The sequence below is a fragment of the Ostrea edulis genome, chromosome 6 (assembly GCF_947568905.1).
Source record: "Ostrea edulis chromosome 6, xbOstEdul1.1, whole genome shotgun sequence".
Taxonomy (NCBI): Eukaryota; Metazoa; Mollusca; class Bivalvia; order Ostreida; family Ostreidae; genus Ostrea; species Ostrea edulis.
This window is the reverse complement of record NC_079169.1, coordinates 25,526,404-25,551,085: the sequence shown is the minus strand read 5'-3', so window position 1 is coordinate 25,551,085 and position 24,682 is coordinate 25,526,404. Positions and strand designations below refer to the sequence as shown.

The 24,682-nt window shown below is 35.4% G+C and overlaps 1 protein-coding gene across 5 annotated transcripts in view; it reads left to right on the top strand.

Annotated features, from left to right (window-relative positions):
• Nucleotides 1–320: 320 nt before the first annotated feature.
• LOC125683016 (serine/threonine-protein kinase BRSK2-like) overlaps nt 321–24,682 on the top strand; it is a 59,107-nt gene continuing 34,745 nt past the window's right edge. For 4 of the 5 annotated variants that reach the window (XM_056142169.1, XM_056142168.1, XM_056142167.1 and 1 more), the window contains exon 1: nt 346–741. In XM_056142169.1, coding sequence (XP_055998144.1) covers nt 645–741 — 97 coding nt within the window. In that variant the 5' untranslated portion in view covers nt 346–644. Of the gene's footprint in view, nt 742–24,682 lie in introns of all 5 variants that reach the window. The other variant, XM_056142166.1, reaches the window with a different exon arrangement.

Genomic DNA, 24,682 nt, shown 5'->3' with positions numbered 1-24,682 from the left:
TATATATATTCAAATATGTATATGAACTGTTTGTACTTAGTGTATTATCATATATTTCATATTGTTTAACGTGATTGTATGCCAACAGGTTTGGTGAATCAATAAATTGAATTGAATTGAATTGAAATAGCCTATAAATGGAAAATTTCTTTGGGAAATAACCTTTGTCACGCGATTATATACTGGTATATCACAAATGGACAAAAAATGAGGATGGAGAGAGCGTTCACACTGTTTATCAATAGTAAATGATTGAAAAACCCGTGTTTTAAGTATAAATCGAACTTGCGTGTATCCTGAACAAGTTATCTTCCGTTGCACGAGCTCTTCAACATTGAAAACCAGATGAGCTGCTGATGCGAGGATGAATCACACGAAGGTTTCCTGGCGTCCGATAAACAGACAGGAAAGCTAAGCACCTTTAATTTAATGAGCAGATTCAAGCAAGAGCATTTTTATCGGTTTCTTGGTGATTTGGATTGCATCCTGGGACGTATTCAAATGTGATGAATTGAGAGAGAAAAAAATGAACCGAGAATCTCTTGTTCAATGGCGGAGAAAACGCTATCGATCGCCGTGAATTTGGAAAATAGTAAATAGATGTTCTTGTAGGAGAAGTCTTTATTTTCCCCTGGTGCAACCCCATGTCGCGTCCCCAGGGACGGACCACCCACGGACACAAGGAGGAACAATATGTGGGACCCTACAAGTTGGAGAAGACCCTGGGAAAAGGACAAACGGGTACGTGCCATCTCCACGACTAATTCAAAATGCCTGTGTATCACTGCACTGGCTGTCACCTTTATCACACAATCAATAGGAAAAAATCAACCTAATTAGCTAATGTACCCTTTAAATTATTGTTTGTAACGTTTCAGTTCAAGGTATCAGTGCATGTGATGAAATTAAATACTGATCATACACATGATATAAATTAGTACAAAGTATTAGAGTATTCTCTTTAGAGAAGTCGGGAGGCATAGCCTCTAAAGAGCATTATAATGATACTTTTTGCTATGACTGGCAGAACCGGTGAAACAGTAGAATCTTGGCTAATGTTAAAACTGTTTATCTAGTGAAAGCATTATTGACTTAACATTTAGAATCTCTGTGAACTAGGGCCTGACTTGGTCAGTGAACCATCTGAGTGAAGGTATGCTGTTAGCATTATTATAGGGTTATTTAAGTGGAGAGAGATAAGTATACATTTGTATGTAATAACAGTCCAAGGGAGTATTTTGGACGGTTTTGTTGGTGTCAGAATTCTGCCTGTGCCTGATTACTAGTAGCCAGAGATTTACTTCCATATGAATTGATTTACAGGAAATTTCAACCTATAGATACAACAAGACTTTTGATAATCTTACACTGGGTCTGATAGAGGGCCCCATTTCCAATGTGAAACTACTCATTTTCCCTGATAGTGAAGTATGATTTTCCCAAATATATGCAAACCGTAAGAATATTGGTTTCAAAATGCTTCTTATTTTAGTGTCTTTAGATAATAATTGAAAATATGTTGGTGATATTGATATTTGCTTTCATTCATTCTACTTATTAATTTATTTGAAATTCTATATATATTTTGGACAAAGTGTTGGTTCTTTTTTTCAATTTCGACAGTCTTAGGCACAGTCTAAAACAAATGAGAGCTGTGAAACTCGATAGAACTGTGCACTGGTACTAAATTGTAAGCACATGAATTTTGGGACGTGATCTTTTTCTATGTTAGTATAATGTACACTCATAATGTTTTGGTCTGATAAGATGGATGATTCAGTTTTTGCACACAATTTGTTTTTACAGAAAAGTCCTGTAGATTCTAGAAACACCTCAAACACAATTCTTCAATCAAAATGCACCATTCATTCAGCGATCTGTATTGAAGAAGTTGATCAATGGGTGTAAGCAGGTAAAATATTACTATGCTTACAACTTCCCTTCAAGGTTCTGATCCAAATATAGGCAGTGCAGTACTTTGGTTGAATACTATATCTTAAATTAGTATAGCGTATAGGCTAGATGACCTGTGCTTGTACTGAGTCTGAATGCACATGACTAAGAAAAGTTGTTGAAACAGTTCAGGTCTTGCTTACTTTGACTCATTGGCTTGATGATTATGTGTTTGGATAGCTTATTACACACCTCATGTGTTTACATGTTTGTCAGTAAGCGGCAGGCATAAAAATGTAAGGGAATATGTACAGTGATACCTGATTATTTAAAACCTTGGGGAAACAATAATGTCTTGTTATCTGGAACTATAACAGAGTTCTTGAAAGCGGCCATACCTCCAGTCCTGGCAGACATATTGTCAAAAATTGTATTATTGTCAGTACCAGGGTCTGCCAAATTTTTTATTGTTCTTTTGGAATATTAATTTTATCGTAATATATCCCATTTTGGTTTATCAAAGTCTACTTTTGGTTTGCATATGCATTGTTAGTTTTGAAGCTTTGATGTCTAACTGGCCAATTAGATATTTCACAAAGGCGACCAAAAATAAAAAAAAATAGAACCCTGATAGAGATGGGCATATAAAAAAGAAAAGCAACCTGAGGGTACTTTTCAGCAGCAGTGGGGACAGGGCCGGTTTTGGCTGCTTTTTGAAAGAGAATATGTGTATAATAATAAATTAAAAGATGTTACATATGTAACACATGTAATTCAGCAATTCGTTTAACTTTATTCATAAATTGTGTGATTCCTGCTGGAAATGTATCGGTCTTGCACAATTTTCCCAGGTAGAACCGATTATCCTGCTTGTTAGTAGAAGTTTTCAAAATCTCTGCCATTCAGAGTATTGTTGAAAGAAATTTCATGACTATATATAGTATATAACCTTTATAAATTTACTGTATATCCACAATAATGACATGTCTATAGAGTAGGGGACTTCACTCTGTATTCTACAAATTATACATGCTACGATAGCAGTGATTTAGGTGCATTTAATGAATTGGAAATCTTGACTAGACCCATCAATCACAAGGCCAGTGTATCTAATTAGTAGATCACTATGACCAGTAGTTGTGTGTGAGTGTTTTATGGATGGCTACCTGTATCTTTAATTTACAGGTGAGAGATTTCCGCGGGATGATTTCTATTGATTTGTGGGTTATTGCACAAGCAATCTCACAGATTTGCTAAATGAGAGGGAATCTGAACACGGGCTGTTATGAAGCTATATCTGTTGGGATTAGGCAACATTTATGCACAAAATTCTTGTTAGATATAAAATGACACAGGTACACAGGATGACCGGACAGTTGCAGCAGCTTTTTGATGTTCAATGATAATTGTCCCATGGGTATCGGGGTTAGAATAGGTCCTCAGTACCCCTTGCTTGTTGGAAGAGGCAACTAAATGGGGCGGTCCTTCAGATGAGACCGCAAAAACCGAGGTCCCGTGTCACAGCAGGTATGGCACGATAAAGATCCCTCCCTGCTCTAAGGCCATAAGCGCCGAGCATAGGCCTAAATTTTGCAGTCCTTCACCGGCAATGGTGACATCTCCATATGAGTGAAATATTCTCGAGAGGGACATTAAACTATATACAATCAATCAATGATAATTTATCAAACCCAAAACAAAGTAGATAATAAAATTATTATAGTTGTGCAGATAATCTTGTGGATTTCTGATGCCTCTTCAATGTCGTTTTACCTTTGAAAGTTTGATGAATTTATTGCTGAGAAATTTTCTGCTAAGATTTAACAGTGTGTAACTAATGTAAGAATTTTTTAGTATGTTGCTTTGATGAAACCAAAGATATTTTGATTTTCTTGAGATAATGAAAATGTACAACACCAGGCAATAGCAATCAATAAATAAACTATAGAGAGGAGGCTAATTTCTCTATCAACAGGTGTTCATTTCACTTTCATATACCTGCTTCATCTTTCTCTCCCCAGATAGCTATTTAGTCTTGTATAAATAAAGGATGACCCCCACATCTAAGTTGTTGGACAATGACTCTATAAAAACAGTTGTGGATACCTTTGGCAGGGAGGTTATATTCAATGGTTGCCTTGGTGTGTCTTTCTCTTTGTCTTCGAGCTATCAAATTTTAAGAGAGCTCTGCACTTGGGGAAGGGGGGGGGTGTGAATATGAGACAATAGATTTGACCCTGAATGACGGATTTGACCAAGTGTGTTGACTTGAGCTCGGATGTGTTTATAACAATTAACTGCAGGTGTATCCACCCCTTTCATCTACCGCAAAAAAAAAAATTCGCAGTATTTTATTTTTCTTACGTTCAATTCGATAATTACCTGAACTAAAGATTCAATTGAAACATTAGAAATACATCAGTCACAGTCAAATTGTATTTTGAAGAAATCATTGTCAAAAATCACTGTACAAATTAGCGACAATTCAAGCTTTATGATTAGCTTATGATAAAATAAAAAGTTCTCAAAGTTACAACACCAGCTTCCATTGTCAAATATCATTTACAGAGCGCCCAGATTGTTGCTGTCAATCATGTGTTGTTGTGAAGAATAGCAGTTCTGGTGGCCTGATAAAACAGAAAATGGCAAGAAATGTTGGCTAGCTTTCTCCAACCAATTTTTGGTCATATCAATAGAATTAATAATAATTTCATATCAAATTAAACGAAAAAGTTATTATTGGTTTCTTTTGTACGATGTATCATATTGAATATATTGAATCGTGGCATAAGTATTGCATTACACATTATATTGTAAAGGGGATGTATTGTTTCAGCCCTATTTAGATCAAGTTTGACTTTGTCTCAATTGACCAGGCCACTTTTACAAGAGTTATGTCCATTTGCATCAAATATTTTTTCCTGCACTTTATCCCCATATGAAATATGCTGTTGCACTGAACAACTCTAACATCTCCATATGAGTGAAAAATTCTCGAGAGGGACATTAAACAATATACAATCAATCAATTAATCAATCAATCTGAACAACTCTGGATCAAATTTTACCTTTTCCGTGTCATGGGTGACCGAAGCATTATATTCCTTAGTACAGATTTTATTTATTACATTTGGGTAGTGGTTAAGGTATCCGATCCATAAAACCCCCAATTTTTTTCTTCAAGAATTAATTGTTATGTAATGCAAAATTTGGTATCAAATAAAAGATAATTAACATACACAGTGATTCACCAAAAGAATTTAGAAAATTGACAAGACAAAATATCTGTTATAGAGATTAACATTAATCCCTATGAGAAAAACACATTTCAGACATATTGATATGAAGTCAACTAGAATATAATTTCCAAAGAAAGTTCATAGTGAAAATGTTCCGTTTACCATGGTCTTTCAAAAAAAAAAAGAAAAGCAAAGGTCACCATACAAATTATGGAAATATCTAATTTTTTCTACTTTTCTGCAAGGGGAGATAACTAACAAAAAAAATCTAATTCTTTATAAATAGATCTGGTCATCATCTACTCTCTCTCTCTCTCTCTCTCTCTCTCTCTCTCTGTTTTATCTTTATCTAGAATTAGTTTACTAGGCATTTTGTTTTCACAAAAGATTTAGTGCTACAGATATTGACTTTTTTTGAAAATAAATGCTTTTATGGATCGGATACCTTAAGGAGCAATGCTCTCAGAATTTTTGTTTTCATCTGGAATATAGAATTGACAAAATATTAATTTAAACGGTATTTTTTTTTTTTATATATAACATAATAGGATTAGGCAACAGGCAGAGCCTATAGGATAAGCATTTTTGTTTCTGTGCACATGTAATGAACCTCACTGGTAAATGTTAAGCAGTAAAGTAATTCTGATCTTTTGTAAATGTGTTAACATGAATTAATTCAAAGAATGCTGGTGTTTTATTTGCATTTATTTTGATGAGCGAATAGGTGAAATATTCAACAATAAAATATGTTGAACGGATTTCAGAGACATCTGGTATAGAAAATAAACCTTAATTCTGACAGTAGTTCTTCATTAGTTAGAAGGAAACAAATTAGGTTTTCTTTGTAACATCTCAAAAGCTTTAAACTTCAGCTTGTAAATATAAGTACATGTATTTGGATCAACTAAAGCCAGAAGTTGTAGCACATCCATTAAATTAGCTTCAATTTGATGGCATTGAAATATGTAATTGGTGTCTGAGTCTGATGATGAAATCTGAAGAGTATAGGGGGTTAAACAGCTATAAACTCTCAGGGAGATCTAATTGAAGCTAGCACATGGAGTAGCGTGGAGGATCATTCACCAGGGATAAAAACAGCCCACTGATTGTGTGTTATTGCAGCATCTTTGAGAGGATGTGTAAAAAACATGTTCTGACTTATCCTGATGGTCGGCTTTCCCCGATGGTTGGCTTTCCCAGTCGGTTAGAAGAATGGGGCTGTACGATATTCAGAGAATGAAGAGGGAAGGATGGCTGTGATGTATGCACTATAAATGTGTTATATCTGGATCGATGATTACGATTTTGTTCTGTTTTATGTTTCTCCTTAAACCAATGTATTCAATTTTATTGATATTCATACTTCAAAAATCTGGCTTTAGGTTTAAGAGTGTGAATTCCTTCAATCAAGGTCATATCTCCAAAGTCAAGGTCTCTTTGAATTCATGGTTACAAGTTCTTTTTTCTAGTTTATTTTTGGTAGAACTATCCATGATTTATTTCCATTGTTTCGCTATTCAAAACACAATTGGCATGTCACAAGGAAGTTCAGATTTGGAATAAAGTTGTAGAGCTTGAGGTATAACATTGGGCAACTCCATTTATGGTTAGTTGTTTGAACTGAATGGATTTATTATAATAGCTTCTATAACCCTAAATCGGGGTTTGGACGTAAGGGAGAAAATTTAGGAGCTGCAGTTTATTTTTATGCTCCCCCTTCAAAAGAAGGGTCATATTGGTTTGCACCTGTTGTTCTGTGGGTTGGTAGACCAATTGTTGTCTGCTCAATATCTGAAGTCTGAAGAACCCAATGCTTGACAGATATCAAACTTGGTACACTGGTTTCCCCTTAAGAGTAGATGGCCCCTATTGGTTTTGATGTAAAAAAAAAAATACTAGAAGCCTATATTTGCCACTTGTTTCCTCAGCATGTATGCCTACATACCTGATCCCACCTCTGGGTTTTCCAGGGGTCTGCTGTAACAGTGCTTGCCCTGTTCACAATTTATTATTCATTATAGGATTCATGAGGTTGTTCACTTTCTTTATTTTCTGAATCACCTTTTTCAGTTAGTTGCCACTATGCATCTGTTTGTCTATCTGCAATATAAAGTTGTTTTTCCACCTATCTGTGAGTTATATAGTTGCCACATTTTCCACTTGTGTGTGAGTTATATAGTTGCCACATTTGCCACTTGTCTGTGAAGTATTTATAGTTGCCACTTGTCTATGAGTAATTATATAGTTGCCACATTTCCCACTTGTCTAAGAAGTATATAGTTGCCACATTTGCGACTTGTCCATGAAGTATTTAGTTGCCACATTTGCCACTTGTCCATGAAGTATTTAGTTGCCACATTTTCAACTTGTCTGTGAGTTATATAGTTATCACGTATGTTTGTCATTTTATCCATTTGTTAGGCCAGACTCTTTTACCTATGCATTGTAATTCACCAAACTTTACACATAGCATGCTTACTATTATGACCAAACTTGTTGACCAACGTACTTCACTGAAGGGCATCTTTAAGGTTAAAGTTATTCTTAAGACTAAGGTCAGTTTATGCTGTTATTTACATTTTCTTCATGAATACAATGCTTTAACTATCCAAGAAGTCCTATGTTCATCAGAAGAATATTGTACTGTGAGGGTAGCTGAAGCACTTACACAGGCTTATGAGGACTCTACCAAAATAAGGAGACGCTGGAGCCATATGAACTCCCAGTATCAGCATGATCAGCCACAAATGTTGATTCAGTGTATGATAACACTCTAACCTTATCTAATGGACTTGATATCTAAATCATTATTTATTCATTTGATTCTCAAAAAAGGAGGAAACAGAATGGGCTTGACAGGGAAGTATTGGTCAATGATCACAGACAATGTTACAGGGCTGATGGCATTCCTCCAGTATAAAAATCAATACCCTGCGATTATGTACTGCACAGATATCTTGTGGTCCACAGACAGTGTATGATGCTGGTATGAATATGTCAAATCAATTGTTCTCTTTTAAAAACCATTCAATACTTTTTGTCCCTATTCCCTTGGACTTTTATATTATAGACAAATTCATGAAGACCAAAACATTGATTTAAGAACACTGGAACACTTTGCAAAGACTTTAATATTTAGTTGGAGAATGTTGCAGTATTTTAAGAGGAATTTTTACCGTTTCAAGTTTTACTGGGGGTGGGAGTTGGGGGTGGGGGTTGGATTCATATACTTAATTATTTTCTGTACCACACATTTTATAGCTGTGATATACATACCTATACGAAATCTAAATATAAATAGAAATAACACACAACTATCTGTATCACACAACTTCAGTGTGAGGGGGCATTACAAGGACTGATATTGGTCAAGGGCTGATGTTGGGGAGTTTGACATATATTTTTCTTTTTATCATATTTACATGTCCAATGTTTTTTGTTTGTTTTTTTTTTGGTTTTTTTTTTTTTTTACAAATTATAATGATAGCCAGTTCCTCATGAACACACTGCAGTTGTAAACAATGCCCATGTCAATCTTGATAAATATAGCACGTTCATTTCAACAGCTGGGAATGCTGACAAAAATGAAAGTAGAATATAAATATAAAAAATAAATTTTATTTTTGAAAATACATGAGGATATGAATTGCAATGCTTCATGCTGTCATACTTCATGTAGTGCATTGACCCTGGTCAACACGAGAAAATCATTGTTGACTGAGGCAGAGATGAGGTAAACAATGGTTTTTCAGGGGATCACAATTTCCAATGTTACCCTTGTTTACATGTATATATATAGTTGAATGTTATAAAACTATTACAGTTGGCAAACTGTAAATGAAGCATGGTATGTTTTTGATGGTAGACCGTAGATGCATGAAATCCGCACAGTAAACATTTTTCATATTATTATACATGTACTTTGAAATTCATGTAAAATATTTGAATCTGATGTTACCCTCTGAGAACAGAAAGCACATGTTCTAGGGTGATAGTATCTTGCAACGGATAACAGTACTTGACAATAGGTGATGTTATAAAAATTATCACATGCGTCAAATTTATGCACTTACGGTTTGCTGTGGATTGTTAGACGTCAGGTCGTTTGAGTGTTTGTAATAAACGCAAATACCTGCATTGATATACAAAACATCGCATGATTGTCAACAGACATATTTTTTTTTCTGCTTTGCTGTTTATATAACATTCAGTATAATAAAACAAATATTGCATGTAGTTTAGGGTAACATTGGAAAATTTCTCCGAGAAAACCATTGTCAACTGAGGTGTAGCCGAGGTTGACAATGGTCTCTCGGTGCGTAAAAATTTTCGATGTTACCCTCAACTACATGCAATACTTGTTTTATTATACTTAATATTATACAAACAGCAATGTAGAAAAACTTACGTCTGTTGACATTTGATCAATCACAGTCATGCAATATTTTGTATATCGATGCGGGCATTGGCGTTTATTACAAACGCTCAAATGACGTCGTCTAACAATCTCTGGCGAACCATATGCACATAAATTATGTGATAATATTTTATAATATCACCCGTTGTCAAGTACTGTTACCTGTTGCTAGATAGTATCACCCTGGAGCGCATACTTTCTGTTCTTAGAGGGTAACAATTTGTTTTTTCAAATGCTTCTCGACCAATCAGATTCGAGTATTTTACAAGAAAAAAGTATAGTAATATTTTTTATCAAATGTTTCTCAACCAATCAGAGTCAACTAGTTTACATGAAAGTATGATATAATTATTTGAAACTGTGACCACAATTCAAATATAATTACATGGAAAGCATTTTTACCCTTGCTATGAAATGGCTTGGCCACATAGTGTTGCCCTTTTCCATCCTTCCATCATAATTCAATATCCTTTCATTATCTGTCTATGGATACACACTGAAATTTTTATATAGATACATCATGAGAATATCCAGGTCAAGTATTTATTTAGTTCTGCTTGAGTAATTTTTGACATAGTTGTGTCCCTTGGATTTTGAAAATTTCAACAATTCTTAGTTTCTGCTCATTATATCAGTCATTTACAGACACTTTGAATGGAAATTTAGAATGTAGGCCTAGATCATATATCATAAGAATATATACAGGTCAAGTTACTATAGAATAGGGTTGCAGTTAGATAATTTTTAGCAGAGTTATTGCCCTTGGACTTACAAAATAATGAAAACTACAGATTTTTTTTTTCCAAAAAGGAATGAAATTAAGTTGATGATACAGGGTTTGTAAAACAGGGCACATCATGTTTGTGCTCATATCAGGGAACAAAAATTTCTGTATAACAATTTTTACAAATATATATTATTGAAAAAAAAAAAGAATGATGATCTAGGTTGTTTGTAGTATGGGCATACAAGAATGATGGAAGGATAGGGATAATGTCTGCTTTTCTGGCTTCTCTGATTACGCAAATTACCCCATACTTCCATCAACTGTATACCCTCATAGTGGTGGCTGCAATCATATTGACCTCTCCAGTTCTAATCATTCTGACGTGTGCAAAAATAGGGCACCGCTAAACCGGTATATGATATATGCTCGCATACATTATTGACCCAGGAATATGAACAAGAAAGGATTATCCACAAAAGGATTTGGTTGGCATTACAATGTATTTTGCATTTATAAACGAATCTAAGTCCAAGGGCTGTATCTCCTTCAAAAATAGTGGGACAGCATTCCCCTTGCAATATGCACATCTACACATTATGATATTCCTTTGTACTAAGTTTCATTGAAATTCCCCAAAGGGTTTAAGAGGAGTTGCGAAGACAATGTACTTGCATAAAATAAATCTTAGTCCAAGGGCCCTAACTCCTTTAAAAATAGTGGTGCAGCATTCCCCTTGTAATATGCACATCTCCACATTGTGATCTTTCTTTGTACCAAGTTTCATCAAAATCCCCAAAGGGTTTAGGAGGAGTTGTGAAGACAAAGATAAAAGGATGGACAGACGGACGACTGTGGTATAGCATAATAAGCCTGCATTTTTATGTGGGCGTATAAAAATGTTAAGATTCGGGGAGGGCTATGTTATCGCAGCTGCCATAATGAAAAAACATTGGAGACATTGACTCCATGAATTCACTTCTACTTTGAATTTCCATTAGATTACTTTGTAGAAATTGATTTTTGATTTAAATATAATTATTACCTTCAAGGAATGAAATTTTGTTTCTCTTTTAAAGAACATTGACCCTGGCGACTGATATAAACTTATCTGCTGCCAGATGTACAAATCTCATGCTATAGTGTTATAAATATAACTATTTCAAATGAATAATATGAATATTTACATTTGTCCATTAAATATCCTGTGCTGTTTTATTAGATCATCGAAATCACTCAGGTGACTATTGGTCTGTGCCTGTTGTTGTCTGTTAACAATTAAACATTTCTAACTTCTTGATAACATCCAATCCAATTCTTTTCAAATTTGGTATGAAGCGTCTTTGGGACAATGGGGATAAATAGTACTCGTGCATCCATGAAACCTTATGGGCAGGACAAAAACTTCCAAAAAATTATTGATCAATTTTCAAAAATCTTGTCTACAATTGCACATCTGTAAGAAAAACTAAATACAGTCTTTTAGAGCAGTAAGGCTTCTAATAGAATTGTAAATTTCAATATCCTTGGGGTAGAGGTTCTGACTCTAGGGTGAGCCCAAACTTGGCATATAGTATCTATATGTAAAACATTTAAACAACATCTTCTTTAATGTTATTGATACTAAATTGAAACTGAATGGATATATAGAAGGAGCAGGTAGCCTTTTACCAAAATTGTGAATTTCATGATCCAAGAAGGAGGGGTTTTGGTACCAGGGTTGGGCTGCTGATACTGTATAAATGTATCAAAATTGTGAATTTTGCAATCCCGGATTTGTGATTACTGTATAATGGGCAGGTGCAAAAATAGTCCTATAGTGTTATAGAACAGTCTGTAGTATGTAAAGTCTTTCATCAGTTTGGGCATTTTCTGAGGCATTGATGTTTTCTAAAAGAACACATTTTGTTTTAAACTGCTGCTGAATTTTAGAATTTAGTTTATATATTTGCAGAACAGGAAAATTATCATAGATTTCTTCACCCTTAAGACTTTTAACTAATACTCAGTGACTAATAAGGCCTTTGTGCCTCTCGTTTTATAGTGACTGTCTATATTAAACTGGTTCTCTGTTGATCTCGCTTCTCTATGGGTACAACAGGTAAGCGCCAATTTTTGACGGCCAAGATTCGGGCTGTATCGTTATTTCATGCGTATAAAGAAAGTTCCTTTCAAAATAACAACGACGTTAACTTTGACGTCACAGTCAACTACACTATGTTACGAATACAGTGAAGTAGGCCTATGCAACACGAAACTTCGTAACGTAGCACAGTAGACTTTGATGTCATAAATAGACTAACGACTCTACCATTCGGAATCTCTCTAGTGAGACATAAATATCAACTGACCAATGAAATCGGCTCATTTGGGCTAACCAAAGTACCGCTTACCCGTTGTTTGTGTGTAGCACCAATCAGCAGGGAACCAGTTTATGTCTATATGTGCCTCTGGTTTTATAGTGACTGTCTGTATTTGTAATAAACAAATTAGATTTTACAACATATGAATATGAGAAATAAATTTTGATAAAGGACACATCTCATGCAACCATTGTTTTTGTAAGACCATGATTGAAGTATGTGAACATAGGTATTTATTCCTTTATAATCAATTACATGTATTAAAGAGTCACAAATAACATTTGAATTGGAAGTTTGAATTTTTAGACTTGTAAATGATTTGCAAATATGCCTATATACTAAATTGGTTTTTGTATGATATTTAACTTAACAACAGTCTATTTTTGTAGGAACAGTTCTTTTCAGTTGGATTATGACAACTTTTGATTTATTTTATTGTTTGACCTATAATTAGTTTGAGAATGTTAGCCATCATTTCGTGTGGTTTATTGCATGGGCCACCAGGTGCAGCAAGAATGCATGGTTGACAGAGGCAATCCGGAAATTCGGTTAATGATGCTTGAAGGAGGATTAAGACAGTAGTGCTGGTGCTGCTACTATGGGAATTTCTTCTTTAGCTGAATCCCATTCCTAATTATTATAAGCAAATATAGCTTGAATCGCTGCTAATATCTTTTTTGAAAATTGCACGGGATTTTTTTTAACAACATTTTCTTCAGGAAACAATTTACCTGTGACTATAATTTATTTCTAATGTTCAAATACTTAGTTGAGGCCTGGATTTCTCAGAAAAACTTTAGTCAAAACTTGGACTTAAATCTGAGATTTTACTCAAACATTGACTGCTCATTGACAAATAAAACTCAAACTTTAAGTTTGAAAGATTTTTTCCCAAAAATTCAACTCATACATGTATGTACCAAACATACTGTGAGATTATAATTTTTGCAGTTGTAGATAATTGCTATCAACTCATCCCATCTGATCCATGCCCATGCAGTTGATATGCTTGGCCAAATCTATCAATCAGGGCCTGAGCTGTTGTTTGGTATTTGATTGACAAGCAGTATGTTTTTAATCTTAGTGCAGATATTTTAAGGGAGATCAGATGACACATATACACCATATAAGGATAAATGTGAGCATTATTTTTCTCAATGATATTGATTCTGTTGTTTAGAATATTTGTGTGTGAATCTGAGCAGAAGCTCAACTGAACTTATCAGCTAATGAATATCAGTGACTGAAAATTGTGGGTTTTTTCTTTTTGTTGGATAGTAGAGATTGGCTGTTTGTAGTCCTTAGTAAGTGTGAATATTTTATGACGTGGAATGTTTGGTTCATGTCAGTATCCTGCAGGGTAAATGTGGACCACTTTTAAGTTCTTTTCCCAAGATCTTTCTGGATGATACATTGGGAAAATCAATCTTTATTATGTCAGTGCGGAAGCTACAGGGTCTAGCCTGCACCAGAGGGAGGCAGTATAATTGTGACAATCATATCATCTCTTGACGTATTGGTGTTTCTGGATACATTACATATAGTGGCTTCAGATGGAGGACTCAATACGCGACGGCTATTAGCTTCATACAATAGTCCTGGATAAATTTTACCACAGCACTTATACAGGGGTCTAGACGTTTTTATAAAAACTCACTATACTGTGACAAGAGAGTTTCTCAATTATTTTTATAATGAAATGAATTTCGCATGTTATATGGATGAATTGAAATAGTCCAAGGCATCTTGATGAGACTGAGAGAGATCAAGAGATTGAAGGTTGAATTAAATCAGGATATTGTGGTTCAGATTTTATAGTGACAGGAAGTGTATATTTACAATATCCTTTTCCATTGTATTTCTCAAAAATTTTCAAATTTGCCATCTGATTGTCAAGTCAAAACAGGTATTTGAAAATTATACGTAGTGTCATACAGCTATTTGGTTGTTAAAATTGTACAATTAAACTAAAAAATTTACTTCCCAAAAGAAGTACAGGTGTTGTATCAGGTAAACACCTAATGAACGTTCCAGGCATGCAATGTTATCTCGATAAGATATCCAAGTGGAAATGATTATTACCATCACTTCCATGTATCATGTAGAGTGAAAAACAATGAAAGGTGTTTAATGAGAACCAAATTTCACTTCGAGAGGTCAAGAATTTAGAGAGATTGGAAGTTTGAGAGATCAAAAGTAGATTTGCTTAGTTACAGAGAAAAACTGGGATTATGATTTCGCTTTGAGAGATTAATGGCTTCGAGAAATCCAAGTTTAAGTTTATTTCACCTGTACCTTTAAAGAATTTTGTGAATTACATCCTCCCCCTTGTCCTGATTGTTGCAAAGAGATATCCAAGACACTCTGGGTCAATGAGATTGTCATAGAAAGATATCTGAGAAACTCTGGATTCACAAGACTGTCACTGAGATACACTGACACACAAGATTGTCATTGATATACACTTATTGTCACTGAGATACACTTACACACACGATTGTCACTGAGATACACTGGCACACAAGACTGTCACTGAGATACACTGACACACAAGATTATCACTGAGATACACTGACACACAAGATGGTCACAGAGATACACTGACACACAAGACTGTCACTGAGATACACTGACACACAAGATTGTCACTAAGATACACTGACACACAAGACTGTCACTGAGATACACTGGCACACAAGATTGTCACTGAGATACACTGACACACAAGACTGTCACTGAGACATACTGACACTAGACTGTCACTGAGATACACTGACACACAAAATTGTCACTGATATACACTTATTTTCACTGAGATACACTTACACACAAGATTGTCACTGAGATACAGTGACACACAAGATTATCACTGAGATACACTGACACACAAGACTGTCACTGAGATACACTGACACACATGATTGTCACTGAGACATACTGACACTAGACTGTCACTGAGATACACTAACACACAAGACTGTCACTGAGATACACTGACACACAAGATTTTAATAAAATACACTGACACAAGACTGTCACTGAGATACACTGACACACAAAACTGTCACTGAGATACACTGACACACACAATTGTTACTGAGATACACTGACACACAAGATTGTCACTGAGACACACTGACACACAAAACTGTCACTGAGATACACTGAGACACAAGATTGTCACTATGATACACTGACACACAAGATTGTCACTGAGATACACTGACACACAAGATTGTCACTGAGATACACTGATTGTCACTGAGATACACTGATTATCACTGAGATACACTGATTGTCACTGAGATAAACTGATTATCACTGGGATACACTGATTGTCACCGAGATACACTGATTATCTCAGAGATACACTGATTATCACTAAGATACACTGATTATCACAGAGATGCACTGATTATCACAGAGATACGCTGATTATCACTGAGATACACTGATTGTCACTGAGATACACTGATTGTCACTGAGATACACTGATTATCACTGAGATACACTGATTGTCACATAGATACACTGATTGTCACTGAGATACACTGATTATCACTGAGATACACTGATTGTCACTGAGATACACTGATTGTCACTGAGATACACTGATTATCACTGAGATACACTGATTGTCACATAGATACACTGATTGTCACTGAGATACACTGATTATCACTGAGATATACTGATTATCACAGAGATACACTGCTTGTCACTGAGATATACTGATTATCACTGAGATACACTGATTGTCATTGAAATACACTGACAAACAAGACTGTCACTGAGATACACTGGAAACTCAGGATAATAACAGAGATAACAGGAGTACTAGACACAATAAGGGTGTCATAAGTTGAACACATGAGATTATTACAGCCAGATATACTGTCACAGAGAGATTACTGAGACACTACATGAGATTATCACAGAGAGATAGAATTTCACAGATAGATTTCTGATACACTCTTAACATATGAGATTATTACAGCCAGATAGACTATCACAGAGAGATTATTTTACAGAGATTACCATGTAAAACTTATATGGTACCAATTTTGATGCACCAGATGCGCATTTCGACAAATAATGTCTCTTCAGTTATGCTTAACCGAAATGTTTGAAATCCGAAGTACAAACAAGATATATTACAACCAGATAGACTGTCACAGAGAATACAGAGACACTCTGGACACACAAGATTATTACTGCCAGATTTGCTGTCACAGAGACATAGACTATTTCAGAGAGATTACTGAGACACTCTGAACATATGAGATTATTACTGAGAGATAGACTCGGAGAGATTACCTAGATGCTCTGGACACGTAAGATTATTAGCATCAATCCATAGAGCACTAACTATTGGAGCTGGTGTTCATGAGATCTAACACTGAGCTATAGGCCCTATAGTCATTGAAGACATTGTAGTAGGTATTGACTGGTTTATTGCCAAGTGTTTGGAATTTAGGAGTTAAAGAAATAGGTCCATCATTTAAAATATCAAGAGTTAAGATCAGATTACATTTCATGTTACATGGTGGTATGTAAAAAAAAAAAAAAAAAAAAAAAAAAAAAAAAAAAAAAAGACCCTCACTGCATTGACCTGTACTGAAATGGATTTATAGGTGAGGTGTGGCTGCTTCATCCTCTGCTGCATGGCTTTCCGTGTCAGAACTTGGATCATACACAGCACTAATATAATCTGTGTTGCCTTTGTCACTTACTGAAACATGCATTGCGGACTGGAGGTTTCGGGGAAGTAAAATGAATGTTGCCGAGTTTGCCAGTCATGTTGGCAATGCATTGTTAATGCATCTCTGGTGTTTTCATGGTAGAAATATTTTGCTGGGATATATAACTTCATGCACATAAGACTATATCACACAAAATCAATCTCAAAACCACCTCACATAGCACCAGCAATATATAATCTCCGAATAATCATAACATTACTGGTAATTATATTCTCACTCTGCTGTCACTTTGTGTGCCCAAATATAGAATAATGTATATAAAAATGACAAGAGATGAAATCTGGAATGCTGCTCATACGGAAATGTGCAATGAAAATTAGAATATTTTTTTTTTCAAATTATCCACCATTTTAGGGAAAATTAACAAACATTTAGAAAATACTGTGAACCTGTGAAGAATTTCTAAGTATTAGGACAGACTAACATATTAATTATAACTGTATCAAAAAGAAAAGGCCTCCCTGTGAAAATCCCTCATTAGCAGAATTAAAAAAAGAATATGCCATGAAAATGGCTTTAAGTATGCTTAAGGGGAACATAAATAATCTGTTGCATGTTTTAGGATGTGAACACAGCTGCTATCGGATAAAGTGCAATGTTGAAGATTGTTCTGTGTGTGAATTGATCATTTCTTGCCAGATAAATTGGATGATCGATGCTGTCATTGATTTTATGATGCAATCAATAACCTGTGTTATATCATTTAAAATAAGATAGCTTCCGTTATAACCCCAAAATTTGGAAGCATATTGACTAACTTAATTTTTGTGATAGGTTTGGGCATTAAGGGAATCGTTTATTCATCCTTCAGGCAAAAAAAATACACATGTGGCATTCAGCATTGATCCTCTCACTGTAACACGATATTGATACCAAACCTCTGATTCCTAAGTTCCAAGTCCATATCCAGCAATTATTATTTGATTGTTTAATTCCCCTTTAGTTGAAGAAAATATACCTAAGTGACAGAAATATCAATTTCATTGGTCTTTAATACCAGATCATGGATTCATATAATTTCAAACCCTATTAAATGTCCATAATGATTATTTCTGCATTCACTACTTTTGTAATTCAAAATAGCAAGATGGCATGGTGACTTACGGTGTCCTGGGATGACTACCATGAGAGTGCGTTATTGATGTTCATGTCTAAGTGATCTGTGGCTCTCTTGGTTCAGTTGCTGAATTTTTATATGCCCATCATAGACAGGTCATATGATGCTATGGCATAGCTCCATCTGACAGCATTTTCAATGAAACAGTTCTTATAAGACAAGGATAATCAAACTTGGTGCACATGTTCCCAAATGATTAGAGGAAGAATAAAATTAGACTATTGTTTTTTAAGATCAAGGTCAAGGTTACTGGTACATGGCTATAAGGCTAGGATCATCAAACTTGGTACACATATTCCCAATATTAGTGGAAGATTTTAAATACTAATTTTCAAGGTCACAGGTCAAACTTACATGAATAGTTTTGTAGATAGAAACAATATAACTGATAAGGCTAGGATAATCAAACTTGGTACACATGTTCAACCATCATATACAGGTTGTATTATCTGTGTGTCTGTCTGTTGTCTGTTCATCTGTCAGTCTCTTGTGGGAAGGGGATATTATAGGCCAGAATAATCAAACCTGGTACCCATGTTTCCCATGGTGAGAGGAAGATGCCTGCCAAGGTTTAAGTTATACTTTCATGGCTAAGAATGAAGTACAAACAATGTATAAAGGCTAGGATAATCCAACTTGGTGTACATATTCTCCGAGGTTTTGGTGCCAAGTATATATTTTGAAAAGTAATAATTTTGCTGAAAAATACAGCAGATTTGGCTTTGACTTTCATAATAAACTTTGTAAAGGGGACTCAGATATATTCAAATGAAGGCACCATTCCCATTCCAAGGGGAAATAACTGAAATGTTTAAGAATTCCTCTTCTCAGCAACCATTGGACAGGAAAGTCGAAAACTTCATGAAAGTATCCTTGTAAAATGAATGGGTATAGTAGGGGGTTTGAAGGAATGTAGGAGGGTTTTCCCAGAGATTGGGGGTTTGAAGGAATGTAGGAGGGTTGTCCCAGACAGTAGGGGGTTTGAAGGAATGTAGGAGGGTTAAGTTGTCCCAGAAAATCCTAGACACTCTGATTTGTACAAATACTAATGAATTTCATCAAAATTATCAGAGATATTATCAGTATTTGCAGAGGAATATACTGTAGGGAAATTTTCTTCTCAAGAATGACAAAAGTAGAAATGTTCGTATTATTGAAGCATTCTCAGGTTTTGTTTGTTTGTTGTTTTATGTCCCATTCTAGAATTTTTCACTTATAGAGAGATGTCATCAGCTGCAGGTGAAGCGCCACAAGTTTTATGCCCCCCTTCAAAGAAGAAGGGCATATTGCTTTGCATCTGTCAGTCGATCTGTAAGATGGTCTAGACCACATGAGGTCCACTCAATAGCTCGAGAACCATTTCACTTGATCGTAATGATATTTCACATGTGGGTTGGTTATGAGTAGATTAAAGGGACATCTATTGATTCAAAGGTCAAGGTTCAATCCACTCTGGACATAGAAGATACTGTCCGCTAAATATCTTGAAAACCTTTTCCTTAACAGACATCAAACTTGGTACATTGTAAGTAGTAGATGACCCCTATTGGTTTGAGGTCTCATGGTCAAAAGGTCAAGGATCAATCAGGACATAGGAATTTTCTGTCCACTCAATGTCATGAAAACCTTTTGCTTGACAGACATTAAACTTGGACCTCTACTGATTTTGAGGTCACATGGTCAAAAGTCAAATTGGACATAGGCAGATACTGTCTGCTCAATATCTTGAGAACCTTTTTGCTTGGAAGACATCAGACTTAAAATTGGTACACTGGTACATCCTAAGGAGTAGATGACCCCTATTAATTTTTTATTCACATGGTCAAAGGTCAAGGGTCAAACTTGACATGGTAATATATTGTCTCCTGGACCACTATATTTTAAGAATTATTTGCTTGATTGACACCAAACTTGGTACACTGGTACATCCTAAGGAATAGATAACCCCTATTGATTTTTAGGTCACATGGTCAAAGGTCAAGGATAAATCCACTTTGGACATAGGAAGATATTGTCTACTCAATATCTTAATTTTTTTTTGGGGCACTACTATGAATTAAATGATGCATGTGTATAATGACCCTTTTCAATTTTGCACCACTGGGGGCATATATGTTTTACAGACATTTCTTGTTACCTAACATGGTATTCATCCTGTTGCAGTGAGTTTTTTTATTATGCTGACACCTACAGTGACTAATATCCAAAAAACTACAGGTAGTAATCCATTTGAAAAGACATGACATACAGTCTTGAAATATGGATGAACATATTTTGAATGTGTAGAAAAAACCTATTTATATGCTTGAAAACTACTCACTATGGACTCTTTCCTGGCTGTTGAATACAGGTAAGCTAATTGCATTGTGGGTACTGATGATCAAACCCAGTCAATACAAAATTGCATCAATCAAGATAAATACTGATGATCTTGATTAAAGGATAAAAAATACAGAAATGTTATAATAAACTAAACAGAAACCTCAAAGAGTTTAATTACTTGTGTGAAAGATGTATGAAGTATGTTATTAAACTTTTCTCTCACCACTTGATTTGGTCCCTTGGTTTGCCGGACACCAAATCTCTTGGTACACGAGAAAAGTCCACCAACATATACTTGGACGTGCATCGTGCTGGGACCATGCAAGGTTGAACTGGGACCTTTATTTGCAAAGCAAGTGCCCTAACCAGTAGGCTACTGCAATCTGTAGCATAGATTCAGGCACCATTGGCCCTGGGGTTAGGTTAAATCCAAAAACAGAGGTGTAAAGAGTACATACATATTTATAGCAAAGGTCTTCAGATATCATTATTTCCTTAAAGACCATAAGAGCTACAATTAGTAAATAAGTTTTCTAAATATTCTTTCCTTAGGGATCATAAAAGCTGCAATTAATAAATAAGTATTCAAACATCCTCATTTAATGTACAGTCAAGTTTGTTTCCATCTGACTATTGGAGAGCTACAGTGTAAGGCTTTAAAATTCTAATGTGCAGCCTATGGGCTGATTACATTTACTGGTACAATCAACAATGCCAATTTTTGCAAAAATACAATTTATCAAAATGTACAGTGAATTATTGGATACCTGCACCCTATTTTTGAAATTCTTAATCATTTATGATGCATCATTGAAATCATACGCATGGTGTACTGATTATTGCTGGTTATACAGCTGTGTAATTGTGTCTGATGGGGAGCACAAACTTCTGTGAGAGGCAGCTTATTGTTAACTCAGTCAGCTATAACAATGCATGTAATAAGTAATAAGCACAGAGAGTGTCAGGTGTACATTACACTAACGAGTTACACCTGTGCAGGTGTCAATAGGAGAATTTGTATCAATTAAATATGCATATGTCTGATCCTTTTAAATCAATGTAAATGAGAAAATTGGAACTGCACACCTAATTTTTCTTTCCATTTTGGTGGCTATATCTGTGTTAAAATTTTTGCCATTAAATTGTAAGAGACTTGGCAGTGTAAAACTTGTAGAACCACTAATTGAGATCAGGATTTCTATAAATAGCCTCCGTAAACCTGGAAAAAAGAGGTGAGATGAGGCACACAGTGGCTGAGGCTTTCTCTTTAAGTGGGAAGCGTGCTGGGCTCCAACAGCTGAATAAACTGTTTATCCTAACAAAAGATCAAAACTATACCTGTGAAAACAGGGAAAAAAAGGTTGCAGTTATCCATCAGGGAGACCTTCCAGTGGGTAAGACTTGGAACAGGTTGCATTCTACCGTCTGCAACCTCATTTGAAGCCATGTGGTTTCTTTTGTGAAAGTTTGCATCATGCTGATAGAGTTTTTGGTCAGTAGGAAAAAAGATAAAAACGTTACTGATAACAAAAAATATTATGAAAACCTTGGTTTTGCCAAGAAAGTTGAAGATAATTGAAAAGCATTGCATTTTATCAACATGCTTGCTTAACCGATTTCATTTTAGTTTCTTTGAGAAAAAATATATTATCTGTAAATCTTACATGAATTCAATGTCAGACAAATGTCAATGCCAGATAGGTCAGTTGGTAGAGCACCTGACTAGAGATTCAGGGGCCCATGCAGGTTCAAATTCAGGTGTGGTTCTGTTTCTCTGTACAACTCAATTTATCACGCAAACACTTTTCAAAACATTGGTCAGATCATTGTTAAAACTCAATAATCTAGTCTTTAGTTAGAAAAACATCTTGGAACATGTATTTTATAATTTCATGTGATTTCATGGAATTTGTGACTGATTGAGAAAATGTACTGGCTCATGTTCTTGAAGATGTATTTTGGAAGTAAGAATTTTACAGTACCTTATAGTATATACACAGCTGTACAGCCCTTCTAAACTGTCCACATTACTTCACAACAAACAGCTGCACAGCCCTTCTAAACTGTTCACATTACTTCACAACAAACAGCTGTACAGCCCTTCTAAACTGTCCACATTACTTCACAACAAACAGCTGTACAACCCCTCTAAACTGTCCACTTAATGCTTCACAACAAACAGCTGTACAGCCCTTCTAAACTGTCCACATTACTTCACAACAAACAGCTGTACAGCCCTTCTAAACTGTTCACATTACTTCACAACTAACATCTGTACAGCCCTTCTAAACTGTTAACATTACTTCACAATTAACATCTGTACAGCCCTTCTAAACTGTCCACTTAATGCTTCACAACAAACAGCTGTACAGCCCTTCTAAACTGTTCACATTACTTCACAACTAACATCTGTACAGCCCTTCTAAACTGTCCACTTAATGCTTCACAACAAACAGCTGTACAGCCCTTCTAAACTGTCCACTTAATGCTTCACAACAAACAGCTGTACAGCCCTTCTAAACTGTTCACATTACTTCACAACAAACAGCTGTACAGCCCTTCTAAACTGTCCACTTAATGCTTCACAACAAACAGCTGTACAGCCCTTCTAAACTGTCCACTTAATGCTTCACAACAAACAGCTGTACAGCCCTTCTAAACTGTTCACATTACTTCACAACAAACAGCTGTACAGCCCTTCTAAACTGTCCACTTAATGCTTCACAACAAACAGCTGTACAGCCCTTCTAAACTGTCCACTTAATGCTTCACAACAAACAGCTGTACAGCCCTTCTAAACTGTCCACTTAATGCTTCACAACAAACAGCTGTACAGCCCTTCTAAACTGTTCACATTACTTCACAACAAACAGCTGTACAGCCCTTCTAAACTGTCCACTTAATGCTTCACAACAAACAGCTGTACAGCCCTTCTAAACTGTCCACTTAATGCTTCACTGCAACAAACATCTGTACAGCCCTTCTAAAATGTCCACTTAATGCTTCACTGCAACAAACAGCTGTACAGCCCTTCTAAAATGTCCACTTAATGCTTCACAACAAACAGCTGTACAGCCCTTCTAAAATGTCCACTTAATGCTTCACAACAAACAGCTGTACAGCCCTTCTAAACTGTCCACTTAATGCTTCACAACAAACAGCTGTACAGCCCTTCTTAACTGTCTTCTTAATGCCTTATGACCTTGCAGTGCAGTTTCATTTGCTTATGTAAGAGAATATATGCATAACCATACTACCAATTGGTGTATATTGTGAAAGACAAACACCATCTATGTAATCAGTTATTTTAAGAATTATTTAATTCATATTAATTGTTGGTATTTGATGCACTATTTGTACAATCGTTGTATGTTCTAGCTGGGTTTTCCTCCCACAAGTATTCCTGAGTAAAATGTATACATATTAAGGAGGTATGCTACACTGGGGAAATTTGATATGGGTGAAAAGTGGAGGATATGTACAACAATATTTTGAAATTGAAAACTTCAAATTTACTTTATTTAATCAAAAGATGCAGTCAATTGGAAAAAAATTTAAAGCCCCTGCTGGACTTGAACCTGCGATCTATTTCAGTTCAGCATTCAACATGCTAACCTACTGAGCTACTCAGCTAGGCGATGAATTTTAAAATGAATAGACAAATATTGCTGATATTTATATTTTCATCCATGTTTTAAAAGAAAGTCAGCCATTATGACAATGTAGAGTACCTCCTTAATTTGTAAGCAAGATTCAATATCATTTTACGTGACTATACCTCATGAAGGGCTCGTGCTTACTCTATGCTAATACAGATGTTTGCGGTTTTGATAGATTCAGCTAA